At 44.4% G+C, this 17,946-nt stretch overlaps 1 protein-coding gene across 1 annotated transcript; it reads left to right on the top strand.

Moving 5' to 3' along the window:
* The first annotated feature begins 13,804 nt into the window (after positions 1 to 13,804).
* Positions 13,805 to 14,752, top strand: LOC128846621 (olfactory receptor 4D2-like). Its single transcript, XM_054045850.1, has one exon. The coding sequence runs from the start codon at positions 13,805 to 13,807 to the stop codon at positions 14,750 to 14,752; it is 948 nt and encodes a 315-aa protein (XP_053901825.1).
* Positions 14,753 to 17,946: the final 3,194 nt, after the last annotated feature.

The following is a 17,946-nucleotide window of genomic DNA, read 5'->3' as shown; positions in this document are numbered from 1 at the left end:
CAACTGTAATGGCCCCTTAACCTCACGGCCATACACAAGTTCAAATGGTGAAAACCCTAAACTGGGATGTGGTACAGCCCTGTAGGCAAAAAGCAACTGCTGCAACACGAGGTCCCAATCATTGGAGTGTTCATTTACGAATTTACGTATCATGGCCCCCAAAGTTCCATTAAACCTCTCCACCAGGCCATTGGTTTCATGGTGGTAAGGGGTGGCAACCAAGCGATTCACCCCATGAGCTTCCCACAGGTTTTTCATGGTCCCTGCCAGGAAATTAGTTCCCAAATCTGTAAGGATGTCGGAGGGCCAACCTACCCTGGCAAAAATGTCTGTTAATGCCTGGCACACACTTTTAGCCCTGGTGTTGCTTACGGGTACTGCTTCCGGCCATCGGGTAGCAAAATCCATGAAAGTCAGTACGTACTGCTTTCCTCTGGTTGTCTTCTTTGGGAAAGGACCCAGAATATCCACAGCTACTCGCTGAAATGGGACCTCAATTATGGGTAGTGGCTGGAGAGGGGCTTTAACCTGGTCTTGGGGCTTTCCCACTCGTTGGCACACCTCACAAGACCGGACATAATTAGCAACGTCCTTGCCCATTCCCTCCCAGTGGAAGGACTTCCCCAAACGGTCTTTGGTTCTGTTCACCCCAGAATGGCCACTGGGATGATCATGGGCTAAACGCAAGAGCTTTACCCGATACTTAGTGGGAACTACCAACTGTCTTTGAGGATGCCAGTCTTCCTGGTGCCCACCAGAAAGAGTCTTCTTGTATAAAAGTCCTTGTTCTGTAACAAACCGGGATCGGTTAGAAGAGCTGAGAGGCGGTGGGGTGCTCCGCGCCACCGCCCAAGCTTTCTGAAGGCTGTCATCTGCTTCCTGCTTGGCCTGGAACTGTTCCCTTGATGCTGGAGACATCAGTTCCTCCTTGGACTGTGGACTGGGGCTTGGTCCCTCTGGAAGCGATGCAGGTGCTGGGGCTGTTTCCATTGACTGTGAACCGCTGTCCGCTGGTGCACTATGTGGTATCTCAGGCTCTGGCTGAGCCTCTTGTGTAGGGTTATCTGCTGCTTCTGCCAGGTCAGGCTCGCTGGTGCCCTCTGGCATTGGAGTTGTAGATGGGTTTGCAAGCGCTGGACTCAGTGCTGGCAATGGTTCTGGTGCTGGTTGCGTTGCCAGTTCCGGTTCTGGGACTGGCTTTGGCTGGGTCTCTGGGATTGGATCCACTACGGCTGTTGCAGTTGTTGGCAGAGGATCCAGTTCCACCACCTCTGTTTGGGACTCTGGTAACACAGACGGGGCCCTGGTGGATGGCTCAGGAACAGGGATGGGGGTGAAAGCTTGCTTAGCCTGGCTGCGGGTGACTATTCCCACCCTCTTGGCTAGCTTCACATGGTTGGCCAAGTCTTCCCCCAGCAGCATGGGAATGGGATAATTGTCATAGACTGCAAAAGTCCACATTCCTGACCAGCCCTTGTACTGGACATGCAATGTGGCTGTAGGCAAGGTTACAGACTGTGACACGAAGGGTTGAATTGTCACTGGAGCCTCCGGGTTGATGAGTTTGGGGTCCACTAGGGATTGGTGGATAGTTGACACTTGTGTCCCAGTGTCCCTCCAAGCGATAACCTTCTTTACGCCCACTCTCAAGGTTTCCCTTCGCTCCGAGGGTATGAGAGAGGCATCTGGGTCTGGGGATCTTTGGTGTGATTGGGGTGTAATGAACTGTAATCGGTTGGGGTTCTTGGGGCAGTGAGCCTTTATATGTCCCAGTTCATTACATTTAAAACATCGCCCTGCTAAGGTATCACTGGGGCGATATTGGTTGGTGGAGACTGGTGGGGTGGGGTGAGAAGGCGTCTGGGGTTTCCCTTGGGATGTGGGTAGGGCCTTGGGTTGTCCCCGGTGCTAAGGTTTTGTTTCGGCTTGCCCCTTCTGATATTCGCTCCAACTGCTACTAGTTTTTTTCTTTTCTGTCACCTCCGCCCATTTGGCTCCAATCTCCCCCACCTCGGTTACAGTTTTGGGCTTCCTATCTAGGATGTACCTTTCTATTTCCTCAGGAACACCCTCTAAAAACTGCTCCATTTGCATTAGGAAGGGCAACTCTTCCGTAGATTTAACATTTGCTCCTGATATCCAGGCATCCCAATTTTTCCCAATGTGGTAGGCATGTTGGGTTAATGACACATCGGGTTTCCACTTTAGGGCTCTGAACCACCGACGGGCATGCTCAGGTGTTAGCCCCATTCTGATTCTGGCCTTGTTTTTAAAAAGTTCATAACTGTTCATGTGTTCCTTAGGCATTTCAGCCCCCACCTCTGCTAAGGGTCCACTGATCTGCGGCCTCAGCTCTACCATGTACTGGTCTGGAATGATGCTGTATCCAAGGCAGGGCCTTTCAAAATTTTCTAAGAAGGCTTCAGTATCATCACCTGCCTTGTAGGTGGGGAATTTTCTGGGATGGGAAGTGGTACCTGGAGAGGGGTTGTTAGGATTGGCTGGTACATCCTGCCTAGCCCTTGCTACTTCCAGTTCATGCTTCCTTTCTTTTTCTCTCTCTGGGAAGCCTTGAGAGACCTTCATCAATTCCCTCGTGAATACAGATCCAAACCCCTTTGGATCTTAAAAGAAGGAGAAATTAACCATCCCCCCTTCTTTCTCCCACCAACTCCTGGTGAATACAGATCGAACCCCCTTGGATCTAAAACAAGGAAAAAGTCAATCAGGTTCTTAAAAAGAAGGTTTTTAATTAAAGAAAAATGTAAAAATCATCTCTGTAAAATCAGTATGGAAAATAACTTTACAGGGTAATCAAACTTAAAGAGCTCAGAGGACTCCCCTCTAGTCTTAGGTTCAAAGTACAGCAAACAAGGATAAACTCTCTAGTAAAAGGTACATTTACAAGTTGATAAAACAAAGTAAAACTAAGATGCTTTGCCTGGCTATTTATTTACAAGTTTGAAATTGGAGAGACTTGTTTAGAAAGATGGGGAGAACCTGGATTGATGTCTGGTCCCTTTCAGTCCCAAGAGCGAACGAACTCCCAAACAAAGAGCACAAACAAAAGCCTTCCCCTCCCCCAAGATTTGAAAGTATCTTGTCCCCTTATTGGTCCTTTGGGTCAGATGCCAGCCAGGTTACCTGAGCTTCTTAACCCTTTACAGGGAAAAGGATTTTGGAGTCTCTGGCCAGGAGGGATTTTATAGTACTGTACACAGGACAGCTGTTACCCTTCCCTTTATAGTTATGACACATGGCTATCCCCTGATACTTGTGCTTTATGGCTCATTCTTTTTTCCCTTATACATATATACCACTTATCTGCATTTACCATATGACTTCATAATTGAATAATACTGAAATCTTATCATCACAAGGAATTGGTTTGAATTTTTGCTACATAATATTTCCATTTCTGCCTCTTAACTTCATAAATTAACCTAAACTCATCTTCGTTAGCTTTTTCTACTAATTAGAATCTAAAAGTACAGTTATAAATAGGAAAGGGAGACATTTTTTCTTGGAATATTTTTAGCGTGTCCTTTTCACTGACAATATGTAAATAACATTTAAAAATTGTTTCACATAATTTCAAGATTTTTATTTTCAAGAAAAGAGGAAAGTTTCTTTCCTAGTTATATTTAGTTTTTAATTTGTCTACATTTCCACCTTTTTTGCTCAAAAAAAAAGGAAAGAAAGAAATGGAAATGTAGATAAAAGAAAATTACAACATTTTACAAGAAGAGGAAAACAGTTCTTTTTCAAAAATTTCAAAATAAAAATATTTTTGTAACTTTTCAAAGAATATTGTGATTTTTTTTCTTTCCCAACAAGTTATATATTTTCAATGTACTAAAGAGACTGCTCCTCAGTGAAAAATATTTAGTTAAAAATGGGCACTGCTTTTTGAAAAGACCTACCCCCTATGTGTATCAAAATTGGATTTTCAGATCCAAAAATGAGTTATATCTGTTTATACTCCTGCATGACCTCCTAACCAACCCAGCCCTAAGAGAAGAGCTACAAGCTACTTCTGGCAGTAACTTCTTTAGGGCACATCCCTCTCTGAGGCACATCCCATCACAAGTGTAGGCAGGGAGAGTTCATCCTGCTGGCTTCTATGAATCCCATTTGTAGGCACTTACCTCTCCCCATCAGATAGGGAGCCTACACACGAAATTCAGTCTTGGTGAATTGGAGAGATTTTTCCCACTGGGAATCAAGCCTTAAGATCCATAACTGTTTAAAATAAGCTTACTTCACACAGAGGCTGGAATATTCAAAGGATCCGGGGGTAGGGGGGCGGAGGGGGGGCTCAGACATCAAACTCCCAGCAAAGTTCTATGGGAATTGGGCCCCTAGCTTCCCCTCTCTTGAAAATCCCAGACTGGGGGATGGGGTGAGTTACCCATGGTCACAGAGGATGTCCACAGCAAGGCAGAAATGAAATCCCTCTCCCCTCAGCCTTTGGCAATAAACATGAGTGAGAAAAATCTATTTTGTACTTGTTCATTTATTTCATTTGTCATCAGAAAATTTCAAGCCAAATGAATTTTTTTCTTTAATTGTGAATCAAAATTTTCTTCCGTCGAAAGAAATGTCACGGTACAAAAAAAAAAAAAAAAAAAAAAAAAAGTGGGGGGGTTTGCTGGAATCAAAAGATTTGATGGGAAAATGTCATTTTTTATGAAAATTTGTGATGTTGCATGAGAAAAATTTCAAACTAAAATGAAACTTTTGCTTTCATTTGGATGTGTGCAGTGGTATCATAGAATCATAGAATATCAGGGTTGGAAGGGACCTCAGGAGGTCATTTAGTCCAACCCCCTGCTCAAAGCAGGACCAATTCCCAACTAAATCATCCCAGCCAGGGTTTTGTCAAGCCGGGCCTTAAAAACCTCCAAGGAAGGTGTCAAGGCTGGATCCCCACTTTGAACTTTAGGGTACAAATGTAGGGGCCTGCATGAAAACTTCTAAGCTTAACTACCAGCTTAGCTCTGGTCCTGCTGTCACCATTTCAATGGATTCCATTCCTGGGAAACCTTGAAAAACCTTTCACCAATTCCCTGGTGAATACAGATTCAAACCCCTTGGATCTAAAACAAGGAGAAATTAACCATTCCCCTCCTTCCTCTCACCAACTCCTGGTGAATCAAGATCCAAACCCCTTGGATCTTAAAACAAGGAGAAATTAACCATTCCCCTCCTTCCTCTCACCAACTCCTGGTGAATCAAGATCCAAACCCCTTGGATCTTAAAACAAGGAAAAATCAATCAGGTTCTTAAAAAGAAGACTTTTAATTAAAGAAAAAGGTAAAAATCATCTCTGTAAAATCAGTATGGAAATTAACCTTACAGGGTAATCAAACTTAAAGAGCTCAGAGGACTCCCCTCTAGTCTCAGGTTCAAAGTACAGCAAACAAAGATAAACACTCTAGTAAAAGGTACATTTACAAGTTGAGAAAAACAAAGGAAAACTAACACGCCTTGCCTGGCTATTTACTTACAAGTTTGAAATAGGAGAGACTTGTTTAGAAAGATGTGGAGAACGTGGATTGGTGTCTGGTCCCTCTCAGTCCCGAGAACGAACACACTCCCAAACAAAGAACACAACAACAGCCTCCCCCCCCCAATATTTGAAAGTATCTTGTCCCCTTATTGGTCCTTTAGGTCAGATGCCAGCCAGGTTACCTGAGCTTCTTAACCCTTTACAGGGAAAAGGATTTTGGAGTCTCTGGCCAGGAGGGGTTTTATAGTACTGTACACAGGACAGCTGTTACCCTTCCCTTTATAGTTATGACAGAAGGAGACTCCACCACCTCCCTAGGTAACGCATTCCAGTGCTTCACCACCCTCCTAATGAAATAGTGTTTCCTCATATCCAACCTAGACCTCCCCCACTGCAACTTGAGACCATTGCTCCTTGTTCTGTCATCTGCCACCACTGAGAAAAGACAAGCTCCATCCTCTTTGGAACCCCGCTTCAGGTAGTTGAAGGCTGCTATCAAATCCCCCCTCATTCTTTTCTTCTGGAGACTAAACAATCCCAGTTCCCTCAGCCTCTCCTCATAAGTCATGTGCTCCAGACCCCTAATCATTTTTGTTGCCCTCCGCTGGACTCTTTCCAATTTTTCCACATCCTTCTTGTAGTGTGGGGCCCAAAACTGGACACAGTATTCCAGATGAGGCCTCACCAATGTCGAATAAAGGGGAACGATCACGTTCCTCGATCTACTGGCAATGCCCCTACTTATACAGCCCAAAATGCCGTTAGCCTTCTTGGCAACAAGAGCACACTGTTGACTCATATCCAGCTTCTCGTTCACTGTGACCCCTAGGTCCTTTTCTGCAGAACTGCTACCTAGCCATTCGGTCCCTAGTCTGTAGCAGTGCATGGGATTCTTCAGTCCTAAGTGCAGGACTCTGCACTTGTCCTTGGTGTTGTAGCCCTGTCGGTCCCACGTTATGGACAAGACAAGATCAGTCAGGTCATATCTTTTATTGGACCAACTTCTGTTGGTGAAAGAGAGAAAGTTTGCTGAGTTAAAAAGCTAGTCTCTTTTACCAATGGAAGCTGGTCCAATAACAGATATTACCTCACCTGTCTTCTCTCACTCAGTTCATTTGGATACATTTCTTAAACTTCATACCCAGGAGTTCACAGTTGTTACCGGCTTGGTGAAATCTAATTATAGCGCATCCCACCATTTTGGGCAATCTGCCCTGTTTTGGACAGTCTGCCCTCACGTAGACACTTACAGTCATGAGCCACTCCAGACAGTGTGACACCTCCATACAAGTAAAAAAACCCAAATGATTAGTGTAAATCAGACGTGGCTCCAGGAGGGTAAATGGGCCAGAACTGGTGGAAATTGACATGTCTTACTACATGGCTTCCATCACAAGGAATTGGTTTTAATTTTCTTACAGATATTTAAATGTCTAATGTCACAGGTTAAACTAGATTTGTCTTTGGTTACCCTTTCTGCTAATCCTGATAAAATATACAATTATAAAGAGAGGATGCAAAAATGTTTTTGCTTTTGTTGGTTTTTTTAAATTGGCTTTTTTATTCATAATAGATAAATAATGTTCAAAAAACATCCCTTTGCACATTTTCCAGATCTCTAATTTAAAGAAAAATAAAAGAGCAAATAATTTTCCTAAATATATTTAGATTTTGTTTTTGTTTTTTCACATGTACTCCTTTTTTCTCCCTAAGAAAAAAAGAAAGAAAAACATTTAGATAAAAAGGAAACATTTATGGAAATTTTACTAGAAGAGAAAAAAACAGTTCTTTAAAAAATTTCAAAATAAAAATATTTTTGTAAATTTTCAAAGATTCTTTTTTCTTTCCCAATGATCTCTGTATTTTCAAAATTTAAGTGCTAATGAGGCTGTTCTACACTGAAAAATATTAAGGATAACTGGGCACTTCTTCCTGAACAGTTCTACACTCCCTGTGTATCAGAATTAGATTTTCAGATCCAAAAATGAGTGATAACTATCTATAGACCTGTAAGATCTCCTGAACTAACACAGCTCTGAGAGAATAGCTGTAAGCTAGGTCTGACAGTTAATAACTTTAAAAAAACCCACTGTCAATGCATTTCGGACCAGTTACACCTTTGTATAATGAATGAAATCAACAGAAATATAAAAAAAAGATAAAGGAATGGTATTCAACAGAGGTGACAGAGAGTGAAGGGGGAGGATGGGGGATGCACAGTGGTCAGCAAGGGTGGGATGCAAAGGGTACAGGGTTGCAGAGGATCACTGAAGGCCGAGTGTGAAAGGGACGTGGTTGTAGAGGGATGTCTGAGGGGAGAGGTTGAAGGGTAACAGGACGCCCAGTGTTTAAGATGGTCAGAGTGCTGTAAGGATGCCTCACTCTCTTTCCCTAACCTAATGACTCTCCAGAGTCATTGTGAATGACTGTGAATTCCCACTATGCATTGCAATATATACCCTCTGGCCTGGGTGACAGCGAGTATTACTCTACTGCATGGTCAGTCACGCGGTCACCTGAGATGTGGGAGGCCCAAACTCAAGGTGCTTCTCTATTGGCTGTTATAAAAAAAAGTTGAACAGCTTCTAGAGGAGAGACTGAGAAGAACTCAACCCAGTCAATCCCAAAGCCCAGTATCAGGAGTGTTTTCCTGTAATGGGGGAGAACATAAAGAATAAGAACATGAGAAAATAAGGAAGTGTTATTTACTCCTGCTCATAATATAAGAAGTAGGGGTCACCCAATGAAATTAATAGGCAGCAAGTTTAAAACAAACAAAAGGAAGTATTTCTTCACACAATGCACAGTCAACCTGTGGAACTCCTTGCCAGAGGATGTTGTGAAGGCCAAGACTGTAACAGGGTTCAGAAAAGAACTAGATAAGTTCATGGAGAATAAGTCCATCAATGGCTATTAGCCAGGATGGGCAGGGATGGTGTCCCTAGCCTCTGTTTGCCAGAAGCTGGGAGTGGGCAACAGAGAATGGATCACTTGATAATTACCTGTTCTGTTCATTCCCTCTGGGGCACCTGATATTGGCCACTGTTGGAAAACAGGATACTGGGCTAGATGGCCATTCTTATATTCTTATGTTCTTAGTCCCACGTTCAGTTCCTTTATCATCATCAGGTAGGGACTGGGGAGGGGGATGAATACAGGTTTATTTGGTGAATGCCCTGACCATTGAGTGAAGCTTATGAGGGAGCACCCTACCTCTACCACAATGGTGTTTGCCTTCTTGGGTTTGGGGAATCTTTTACTTTGCTTTTTGCAACATGCCTGAAAGTCTAACCAACTTTTTTTCAGGTTGATACAGCATGAAACACTTTGCTTTGACATGAACAATGCATCAGTTAGTTTTGAGGCCAAAGCTTCTTTGACTTTTCAAAAAAAGAACAGGAGTACTTGTGGCACCTTAGAGACTAACAAATTTATTAGAGCATAAGCTTTCGTGGACTACAGCCCACTTCTTCGAATGCATCCGAAGAAGTGGGCTGTAATCCACGAAAGCTTATGCTCTAATAAATTTGTTAGTCTCTAAGGTGCCACAAGTACTCCTGTTCTTTTTGCGGATACAGACTAACACGGCTGCTACTCTGAAATTTGACTTTTCAATCACCAAACAAACAAAAAAATCGTTTTGACCCGAAACTAAACATTAGTTTTGATTATTTTTAAAATGGCCAGTGAACCAAAAAAGTCCATCATTCACCCAACTGTACCCATAATGACTTGGCCCGGTCAGAACCTTACAGGTTAGATCTCTATTCTATTCTATGCGCTAAAAAGGATCCTATCCCTGTTGTTGCTAAAGTGCTTGATAAAATTAGGAAGATGGATGTTCAGATCCCGTTCACACTTTAATTCCCCAGGGGCCTGCTGAGACTCAGTACTGATGTTTCAGGTCTCTGATTGTATATTGGCTGCTGAGTCCGAAAGCTGACCAACTTTGGACTTTGATCTTTCAATCTTATCTCACCAAAAAGTTATCAGTCCTTCAATAGAGCTCTTGGACGATGTCTGTCAAATGAGCCACAAGGGACCCCAAAATACAATTACCCCCTGCTCTAATCCTTGAAACCGCTTTCCATCTAGAATTTGCATGGGGACTGAGAAGCCCTGAATTTTTTCTCTCCTGCTCTAACTCCTTGCCTAGCTCTCTCCATCTCAGTGCCGGGAACAAAACCCACCAGCCATGGGATTTCCTCTGCTTTGGAGGTCAGTCAAAGGTCCAGTTCTTCCACTGTGTCCCAAACAGCCTTCTTGTGCCATCTCAGCACCGTAGGGAATTTGCAAAGGCTCTAACGTTGACATGGCTCATGTAAACACACAGAGACTGAAACGCACTGTGGAGTTATTAATGACCCCTCTTGTGGAAGAATCCCTAAATCTCCAAAGCAGCAACTTCCTTGATCATACCTATTAAAACTCAAGGAGATTTCAGCGACTCTGCTCCTAGCACCAGCCTTAGTGGGGGTCAATAAGCACATAAGGGGAAGATTTCTGGGACTGTCTCCTCCTTTGAACTGGGTCTTCTTCCTCTGCTGGCCAGGACTGCAATGATCAGCTCTGAGGTTTGACTTCCCCAGGCTGTCCTTTGGAGGCAGCCGGCTCTGAGGTCACAGACACAGCAGGTCATGCAAGGTATGGACTCTTGAATCAAACAATGTGCAATGTGAGAGTAGGGAGAGGTATGGTTATTATAAGGAGGGCAGATGCTCAGAGACCCCACTGATAAAAAAAGAAAGACCTGGTTGGGGGAATAGTATTAAGCACTGACAGAGTGAATACTCCTCTAAAGGGCTCTACAGATGTTATCTGGGGTTTCCCAGTTAGTTAGGAGGAAGAACAGACCAAAGATGCTTTGCTAATGTCTTCCTGTGCCTGGCTCCATCAGACCAGGTTTCTCGCTTTAAGAGGCTCAGATCAGAGAGAGATGTCACTGGGGCAGGGTGGAGGTGTGGATGAAACTGAGAAAGAGCCAGGGAAGTGTCCAGATAAAGCAGAGTGAGATTCTCACTGTGGGTTACTTACTTTTAGAAAAGCTGACATTTTTGTAGCTGCCTAGTAGTTTAGTCTGGGATTTCAAAGCTATCAAAATTTCAGTGGGAGCTGGGCATCTAACTCCCTTCGTCTCCATGGAAACTCCCAGCCTAAAGTGCCTGAAATGTTCAAATGTCTGACAGGGATCGAGGTGTAACCCATGCTAACGCAGTGTGCATCTTTGTCCCTTCGATTGGCTTCAGCAAGGACAGAGATTTATAGCAGCAGACCTAACAGCTGTGGTCAGTTAGTTCAGCCAGTAGACACTCAGGCTTTTACATCAAGATGTCTCGAGTTCAGTCCTTGGACATATCCCCCTTAACCTCCACACCTTAAAAGCTGCACCAAAGTAGGGAGTCTCTGAGGTCTGCAGGATGGTGGTGGGCAATGCCCCTCTGCCAATTTCACTGCCTTTCCCCAAAGTTATCCACCACTTCATCATTGTTTCCTGAGTGCATCACAGAGTATTGACCTTCACAGCCCTCTTGCCAAGCTGGGGAGCTGAAGAATTACACCTATTTCAGAAGCGGAAACTGAGGCACAGAGGCTGTGATTTTCAAAGGACACTGGAGAGGTTAAGTATCAGGGGGTAGCCATGTTAGTCTGTATCTACAAAAACAACAAGGAGTCTGGTGGCACCTTAAAGACTAACAGATTTATTTGGGCATACGCTTTCGTGAGTAAAAACCTCACTTCTTCGGTTGCATCCGAAGAAGTGAGGTTTTTACTCACGAAAGCTTATGCCCAAATAAATCTGTTAGTCTTTAAGGTGCCACCAGATTCCTTGTTGTTTTTACTGGAGAGGTTAGGAATTCACTGATCAATGGGAAGATCAAGGGGAACTGGTCACATAACTCCCTTATTCTCCTTGGAAAATCCTAGACAAGGCAGGGATGTGAGTTATCCATGGGCACAACAATTGTCTGTGGCACAGGACAGAAATTGGACCTCGCTCCCAAAGGCCAGTCGCTTACCCACAAAGCCATTCTCCCCCATTGCTCACAGCAGCATCCCAATCTCCTTTAAAGCTGGCTGATATTCTTTTACAGAAACAGACGCGTAAATACATTTTGAATTTTTATATTTTCAAGTGGGTAAAAAAGCCATTTTTCTCACCTTCTCACACTTTTTTTCTCCCCTTCCTTCCCCTGCCCCCATTTTTCCAAATAGCAAATTAAAAATGGGAGAGAAAATGCCTGGCAGGATATGGAAAACAGAAAACCAAACAAAGAAAACTAGAATGTTTTGGGGTTTTATTTCAAAAGCCAAATCAAAATGAAAATCTCAGTACAAATGGAATCAAAATAAAAATTGGGCAGGAAAAGCAATGAAATGAACATTATCATTTTGTCTCATTAAAAAAAAAATTCCCTGTGAAAAAAGTTTGAACCAAAAATATCAGTTTTTTCCCTTCAAAGATGTTGCTGGAAATAATGGCTTTTTCAAGCAGCTCTAGAGATTTTCCAAATGTTTGATGGTGGGTGAGCAAACCACACCTCTTCACTCCCAAGCTACTCGCAGAGCCCCAGTCAGTACTTTCCCCAGGAATTGAAATGAGAGGGGGTGTTCAGATTTACAGGGTTGGCTGGACTAAATTGACTATACAGCGTGTAACTAGTTGACTACTGTGGGGGGGGGGGGTGGGAAAGTTCAGGGTGTGTGAGTAGAGAAATCCCTGGCTCTTAGGGTCTGGTGAAGCAGGATTCCCCTGCAGTGGGGCTGAGGGGATAGTATTTAATTTAGGTGTAGCGTCCCCTCTCCACACGGTTACCTTCTGTAATGACAATCTGCTTACAGGTTTTGATGGACAGGCCTGGGTTCTTCTTAATCCCGCCACCCACTCAGCAGGGTGTATCTTTTTTATTTTTTCCTATGAATTTATTTGGCGGTGCCTTCACCCCTCTTGCTCTTTCCTGGCAGTGTTACTAGGGCAGCTTGGGAGGAAAACACTAACCACAACGTAACCCCCACTTACTTTCCAGATAGTTGGAGACTTCCAAGAAATAACACAAACACATACAATATATTCAACACAATAATTATATTAAACAGGAGACAAATATACATAACAGGGTAAAACACTATTCTTAGGGTCACCGGTGCCCATGCTGCTAATACCTGTGACTCTCCTCAGTCATGTGACTTGAGGTAGCAAATGTAAGATTAGTGTCCCATTGGTACGCATACTTTGTTGGGGCCCTTGATGACCAATGACCACAAATTCTTCTCTGCAGTGGTTTAGCAGTGTGGCTGACTGGGTTCAGTACAGCCCAATGGACTCACAAGTGGGAGGAGGTGGTAAATCCCTCCACAGGTTTAATATGCAGCAAGTTATAAAATCCCCAGACCGTCACTTGAGGACACAGTTCAGAGAGCAGGGGGTCCCCAAAACAAATTCCCTGACTGACTAACTAACAGATGGTGCACTCACAAACTCCATGAATGATCCTTAGGTTCAGAGATGACTCTGGACTCCTCAGTCACTGCAGAGGGGCTGATCTCTGCTGGCAGGGATCCTCTTCAGGCAGGAATCAGGCTGTCTTGGTCCCAGGATTTCCCCTCACCACAAAGGGGTGCAGGGCTCAAGGTGCAGTTTACACAACTGTACTAAAATCCAAACTGTCATCTCCTAGCCCAGCATCCAGAATACACACAGCAGGCAGCAGCCCTGAACTAGCAGGCAAAGCAAAGCTGACCATGTGGTGACTGGTCTCACCTAGGGAGCTGGAGGGCTAACTTAGCCTGCCTGGGAAAGTTTCCCAGCAAAACTCTACAAACTGGGAATCATCAGTGGAGAAGGAAAAGCCCAGTTAAGGGATCTTGCTTACAGGTCCCTAGAGGCCAGTTTTCAGGGGGAACCCTGCATACAGGCCTGGAACTCACCAACTCCCCACACAGCCAGTCCTGCCCTTGCCCTGGCTGGCTCCTGACCGACTCAAAAATGGCTTCTCCCCTTTCCTGAACTCCCTGGGAGGGGCATCTCACTCCCTATTGGTTGCCGGGCAGACTCTAAGTTTGCCTTGGCTCCCCCAGAGCTGCCAGCAGACAGAGCCCCAGGAATTTTGATAATCTCCTTGGGGGTTACATAGGAAAATGCAGACCTACCCAAACCCAAACCCAAACCCAATGTCTTTCTTAGGGTGCAGTTAAGAAGGAGTCAATATCAGTAATTTAAGGTTGAAAAATTATTATAAACTTTTATTAATTATTATTGTCATTCAGTTTCCAGGTATATTTTAATGACACGAAATGGAGCAGGAGAACCTCACCACCCCTGTGACAGAATTTGTCCTCTTGGGCCTCACCCAGAGTTCTGAGCTGCAGCGATTCCTCTTCATTGTCTTCTCCATAGTCTACCTGACAACCTGGCTGGGAAACTTCACCATCATCACCACCGTGATAACTGACCGCCAGCTCCACACCCCCATGTACTTCCTGCTGGCCAACTTGGCTTTCATAGATATTAGTGACTCTACAGTCAGTGTGCCGAAGATGCTCTCGGGTCTCCTTTCCCAGCGCAAAACCATCTCCTTCAATGAATGCATCCTCCAGATGTTCTTCTTCCACTTCATCGCTGGTGCTATGGTATTTTTACTTGTGGTGATGGCCGCTGATAGGTACGTGGCTATCCATAAACCATTGCGATACTTGACTATCATGAACCGGGGTGTGTGCATGGGGTTAGTGGCCAGCACATGGCTGGGTGGATTGGCTCACTCTGCTATTCAAATTGGAATGGTCTTCCAGCTACCGTTCTGTGGGCCGAACGTCCTGGACAATTTCTACTGCGATGTCCCACAAGTCGTGAAACTGGCCTGCACCGACACCCGCCTGTCCGAGCTGCTGATAGTCTCCCACAATGGGGTGATTGTCATAATTATCTTCATTCTCCTGCTCATTTCGTACACCATCATCTTAGTCAAGATCAGGACACACCTCACGGAAGGGAAGCGCAAGGCTCTGTCCACCTGCGCAACCCAGATCATGGTGGTGTGTTTAATATTCATACCCTGCATCTTCATCTATGCCCGGCCCTTCCAGAAATTCCCTATGGACAAGGTGGTCTCGGTCCTTTACACTGTAATCCCCCCAATGCTGAACCCGATGATCTACACTCTGAGGAATGCCGAGATGAAGAAGGCCATCAGGAGACTGATGAGCAGAATGCTCTTCTTGGGGAGAAAAATAAAGACATAATTTTTAAAAATTATGATTTCCCAAATTATGATTTTTTAATTTTGTTATTAACAAGGTACATGAACTTGTCATACAGTGTTAACAACTCTCAGTAGGTATCTGTGTTTGTTCCCTTTATAAGACCCATTGTGTCGGGTCAAGCTGTAATAATTTTCTTGTGGGCCTGCTCTTTGGCTTTTTCCAGCTCCATCTCTCTTTCATGGGCCTCCTTTTTGGCTTTTTCTTCTCTTGCTCTCTGGTCTGTCTTGAGTTTTGTTAATTGAAGCAGTCTCTGATGTTTTCTTTCATTTTCTTCTGCTTCTAGTTTGGCCAGTTCTATTTTTTTAGCTACTTCTTTGGTAGTCATTTTCCTGTTTTCTTGTGCTGGGTCACCCCCTCTGCAGTTGACTGAAACTGGGAAGCTCTCAGCTCTGGCTGCTGCATTGTGTCAGGTCAAGCTGTAATAATTTTCTGTGGGTTTATTTTGTTCAAATTCTAAAAAATATTATACAATAGAAAATGTGGATGACCCTGTGATAGGGCTGGCTTCCCTTTTTTCTATTGGAAGGATTGTTGGGAATCAGGGTCTGCTGCAAAGCTAGTCTCCAGGCAACCTAACGAGCACAAGTGGGTTGCCTAATTAGAGACACCACCTGTTTGGTGTCAAGAGTCAGTGGGCTGGCTTTTAAGCCCAGCAGCCGCAGCAGTTCCACAGCTGCTCAAAGTATTCACCAGTGGCTGGGAGAACACCTGTGCTTTCTTGTTCCCAGCTTTGTTTCAGCCCTAGTCCTATCTTGGGTCCTGCCTTCCCATACTCCAGTTTACCTGGTCCTGAGCCATGGCTGTGATTCTTGACTTCTGACTTTGGCTCTGAGCCTTGGCTCTTATTCCTGACTACCGACTCCAGCTGTAACCACTAGGCCTGAGACCTGCTCTAACCACTGGCCACAACCACCCGTGTCCTCATGAAAACAGCATGCTAGCGAATGAATTATAGACCCAGGACATGAGTCAGTGGGACATGTTAGTGCAAATCAGTGCAGCTTCACTAACACTAATGGGAAAGACCCTCAGTTGGTATAAATCGACTTTGCTCCATTGGAGTCAATGAGCCAATTCCACAGGAAGTGATGTACTTCCATTGTAGTCATTGGGGCCCAATCCCCAGCTGGAGTAAAAAAACTTTGCTCCATTGAAGTTAATATGGAAAATACTCAGCTGGTGTTAATTTGTGGAGCTCTGTGGAAGTGAATGGGAAAGATCCACAGCGGGTATAAATCAACAGTGTTGAAGTGAACATGTCCTTAGCTAGGCTAACATACTGCGGTTCAGTGAGTGTCTTCCACCAGGGAGCATGGGTGTTATTGTTCGCTGGGCTATCATCAGCAACATTATGAGCTAAATTCGTACCATCACCAGTGACACCTGTGCAAACCGCTGAGGTCTGCACGAGTGCACAGGAGTACCTGAGAGCAGATCATGAAGGAATGGTATTGCACAGTGTGTGAAGGATGTGAAGGAGTTGGGGCTGCAGAGGGGTCACTGAGGTTGGACTGTGAAAGCAGCATGGTGGGATGGTTTGGGGGATCTGTGTTTACAACTTATGAATGATGGTTGACATTTTGAAATTGTCACTATTAAAACTGCCATGTTTCTGAATTCCTCTGTGGAAATGGAAAGTCCAGCATGGGCTGACGGGGATGTGTCAAGTGTCTGCATTACCATGGACAATGACGTGTTGTTAGAAGCCAGTGACAGCCTACTCAAGGCAAAGCAGATTGGTTCCATGGCCTCGCTGGGGCTGAGGGTTTGGAGATGGAAAGTTACTAACAGTAGAACACAGAGACAAAGGGGGCAAAACAGGAGGGTCTAAAAAGGCTCACACTGAAGGAGACACACGGGAAGTTTTGGGCATGAGAGGTGTACCCCGACTGACCAGGGGAGATATTTATTTTGATACACTACACAGTGGTTTGATAGGTTCTGCCTCCAAATCAGGCACCGCAATAGAATTATCAATAGAATGAGGCTCTTGAGGAAAGCCCAAGAAACAAGTCACATCCTGTTCTCCCAGAAGTATAAAATGTATTAGCAAAACAACCAAGATCACAGACAGTGTAACACAGCAAAGGAGGTAGAGCCAATACAAAATGGATAGCAGTTCTATACTCACAGCATCCTTTAAGCCCCAGAATAGGTGAAGCCGTCTGTGGAGTCATCAGGCCAACGCATTCCACTTATCACACTGCATTCAGGCTGGGTCTGACCTTTGATAGGGTGTTACGCCAAAGCCCAACATCTTTTATACATCTTAATGATGGGTTCTTTTCCTCCTTCAACTCACTTCCACCTCTCAACAATATTGGAGTTCTTATCTTCAGTAGGTCAGTCAGTCACTTATGTTATAGTCATTAGCGTTTATGTCAATTAGTGGCCATAGTACATCTGCAACTAGTACATGTAAGTTTCGGTTAAGCTCAACATCCTTTTAAACATCCCCTAAAACATAAAGGATACACAATGGTCCCTTCTGACCTTAAAGTCCATGAGACTATGAGTTCCTTGCTTTGCTTTTTCCCATCAGGTACCCCTCTTGTTTACTGTGATATTATAACTTAAGGTCAAATTATCAGTTAAATACAATGTACGTAGCAACTACGTGCATCATCCTTTTATACCTAGGCCTTAGTTCTGGTAAGCTAATTGTCCTATAGGCTTGAGGCCTGTGGGCCCTTGCTTTACTCCTGTGGCAGGCTACAGAGGGACAATGAACTGTCCAACCAAGGTCAGAGACCATGAGCTGGAAGGGTGAAGTCTCCTTGTTTCAGAAGTGTAGCCATGTACAGCCACATCAGGATTGAGGATAGCCCCAGAGACCCCTAAGCCTGGCCAAAAGAATGATAGTGATAGGTGAGGAAACTGAGGCAGGCAAATGTGTGTGGAGTTTATTGTATTGGCATAGATCTGTGTATGTCTCCTGCTGTTAAAGAAAGAGAAATAGCTACTATTGGGTTGTTCACAGCGCTCTACAAGACCTTATTAGGTGACCGATGAAGTAAAAGACAAGGCCACCCTTTTGGGTGAGATTTGGGGCAAGGTTGGGCTGAAGCAATGCGGGGGACCAAGGGTCATCACAGGACCTCGGGACAGGGCAGTGGGTCACGTGGTCAAACTTTTCAGGAGGGGATATGATATCTACACCCCAAAAGTGTCCC

Source organism: Malaclemys terrapin, chromosome 12 (genome assembly GCF_027887155.1).
Source record: "Malaclemys terrapin pileata isolate rMalTer1 chromosome 12, rMalTer1.hap1, whole genome shotgun sequence".
In the NCBI taxonomy this organism is placed as follows: Eukaryota; Metazoa; Chordata; order Testudines; family Emydidae; genus Malaclemys; species Malaclemys terrapin.
Note: the sequence above shows the minus strand (reverse complement) of the source record. Positions and strands in the feature narration are given on the sequence as shown.

Coding starts and splice junctions, on each gene's coding strand:
- LOC128846621 (XM_054045850.1), top strand. CDS start 13,805: ATGGAGCAGGAGAACCTCACCACCCCTGTGACAGAATTTGTCCTCTTG.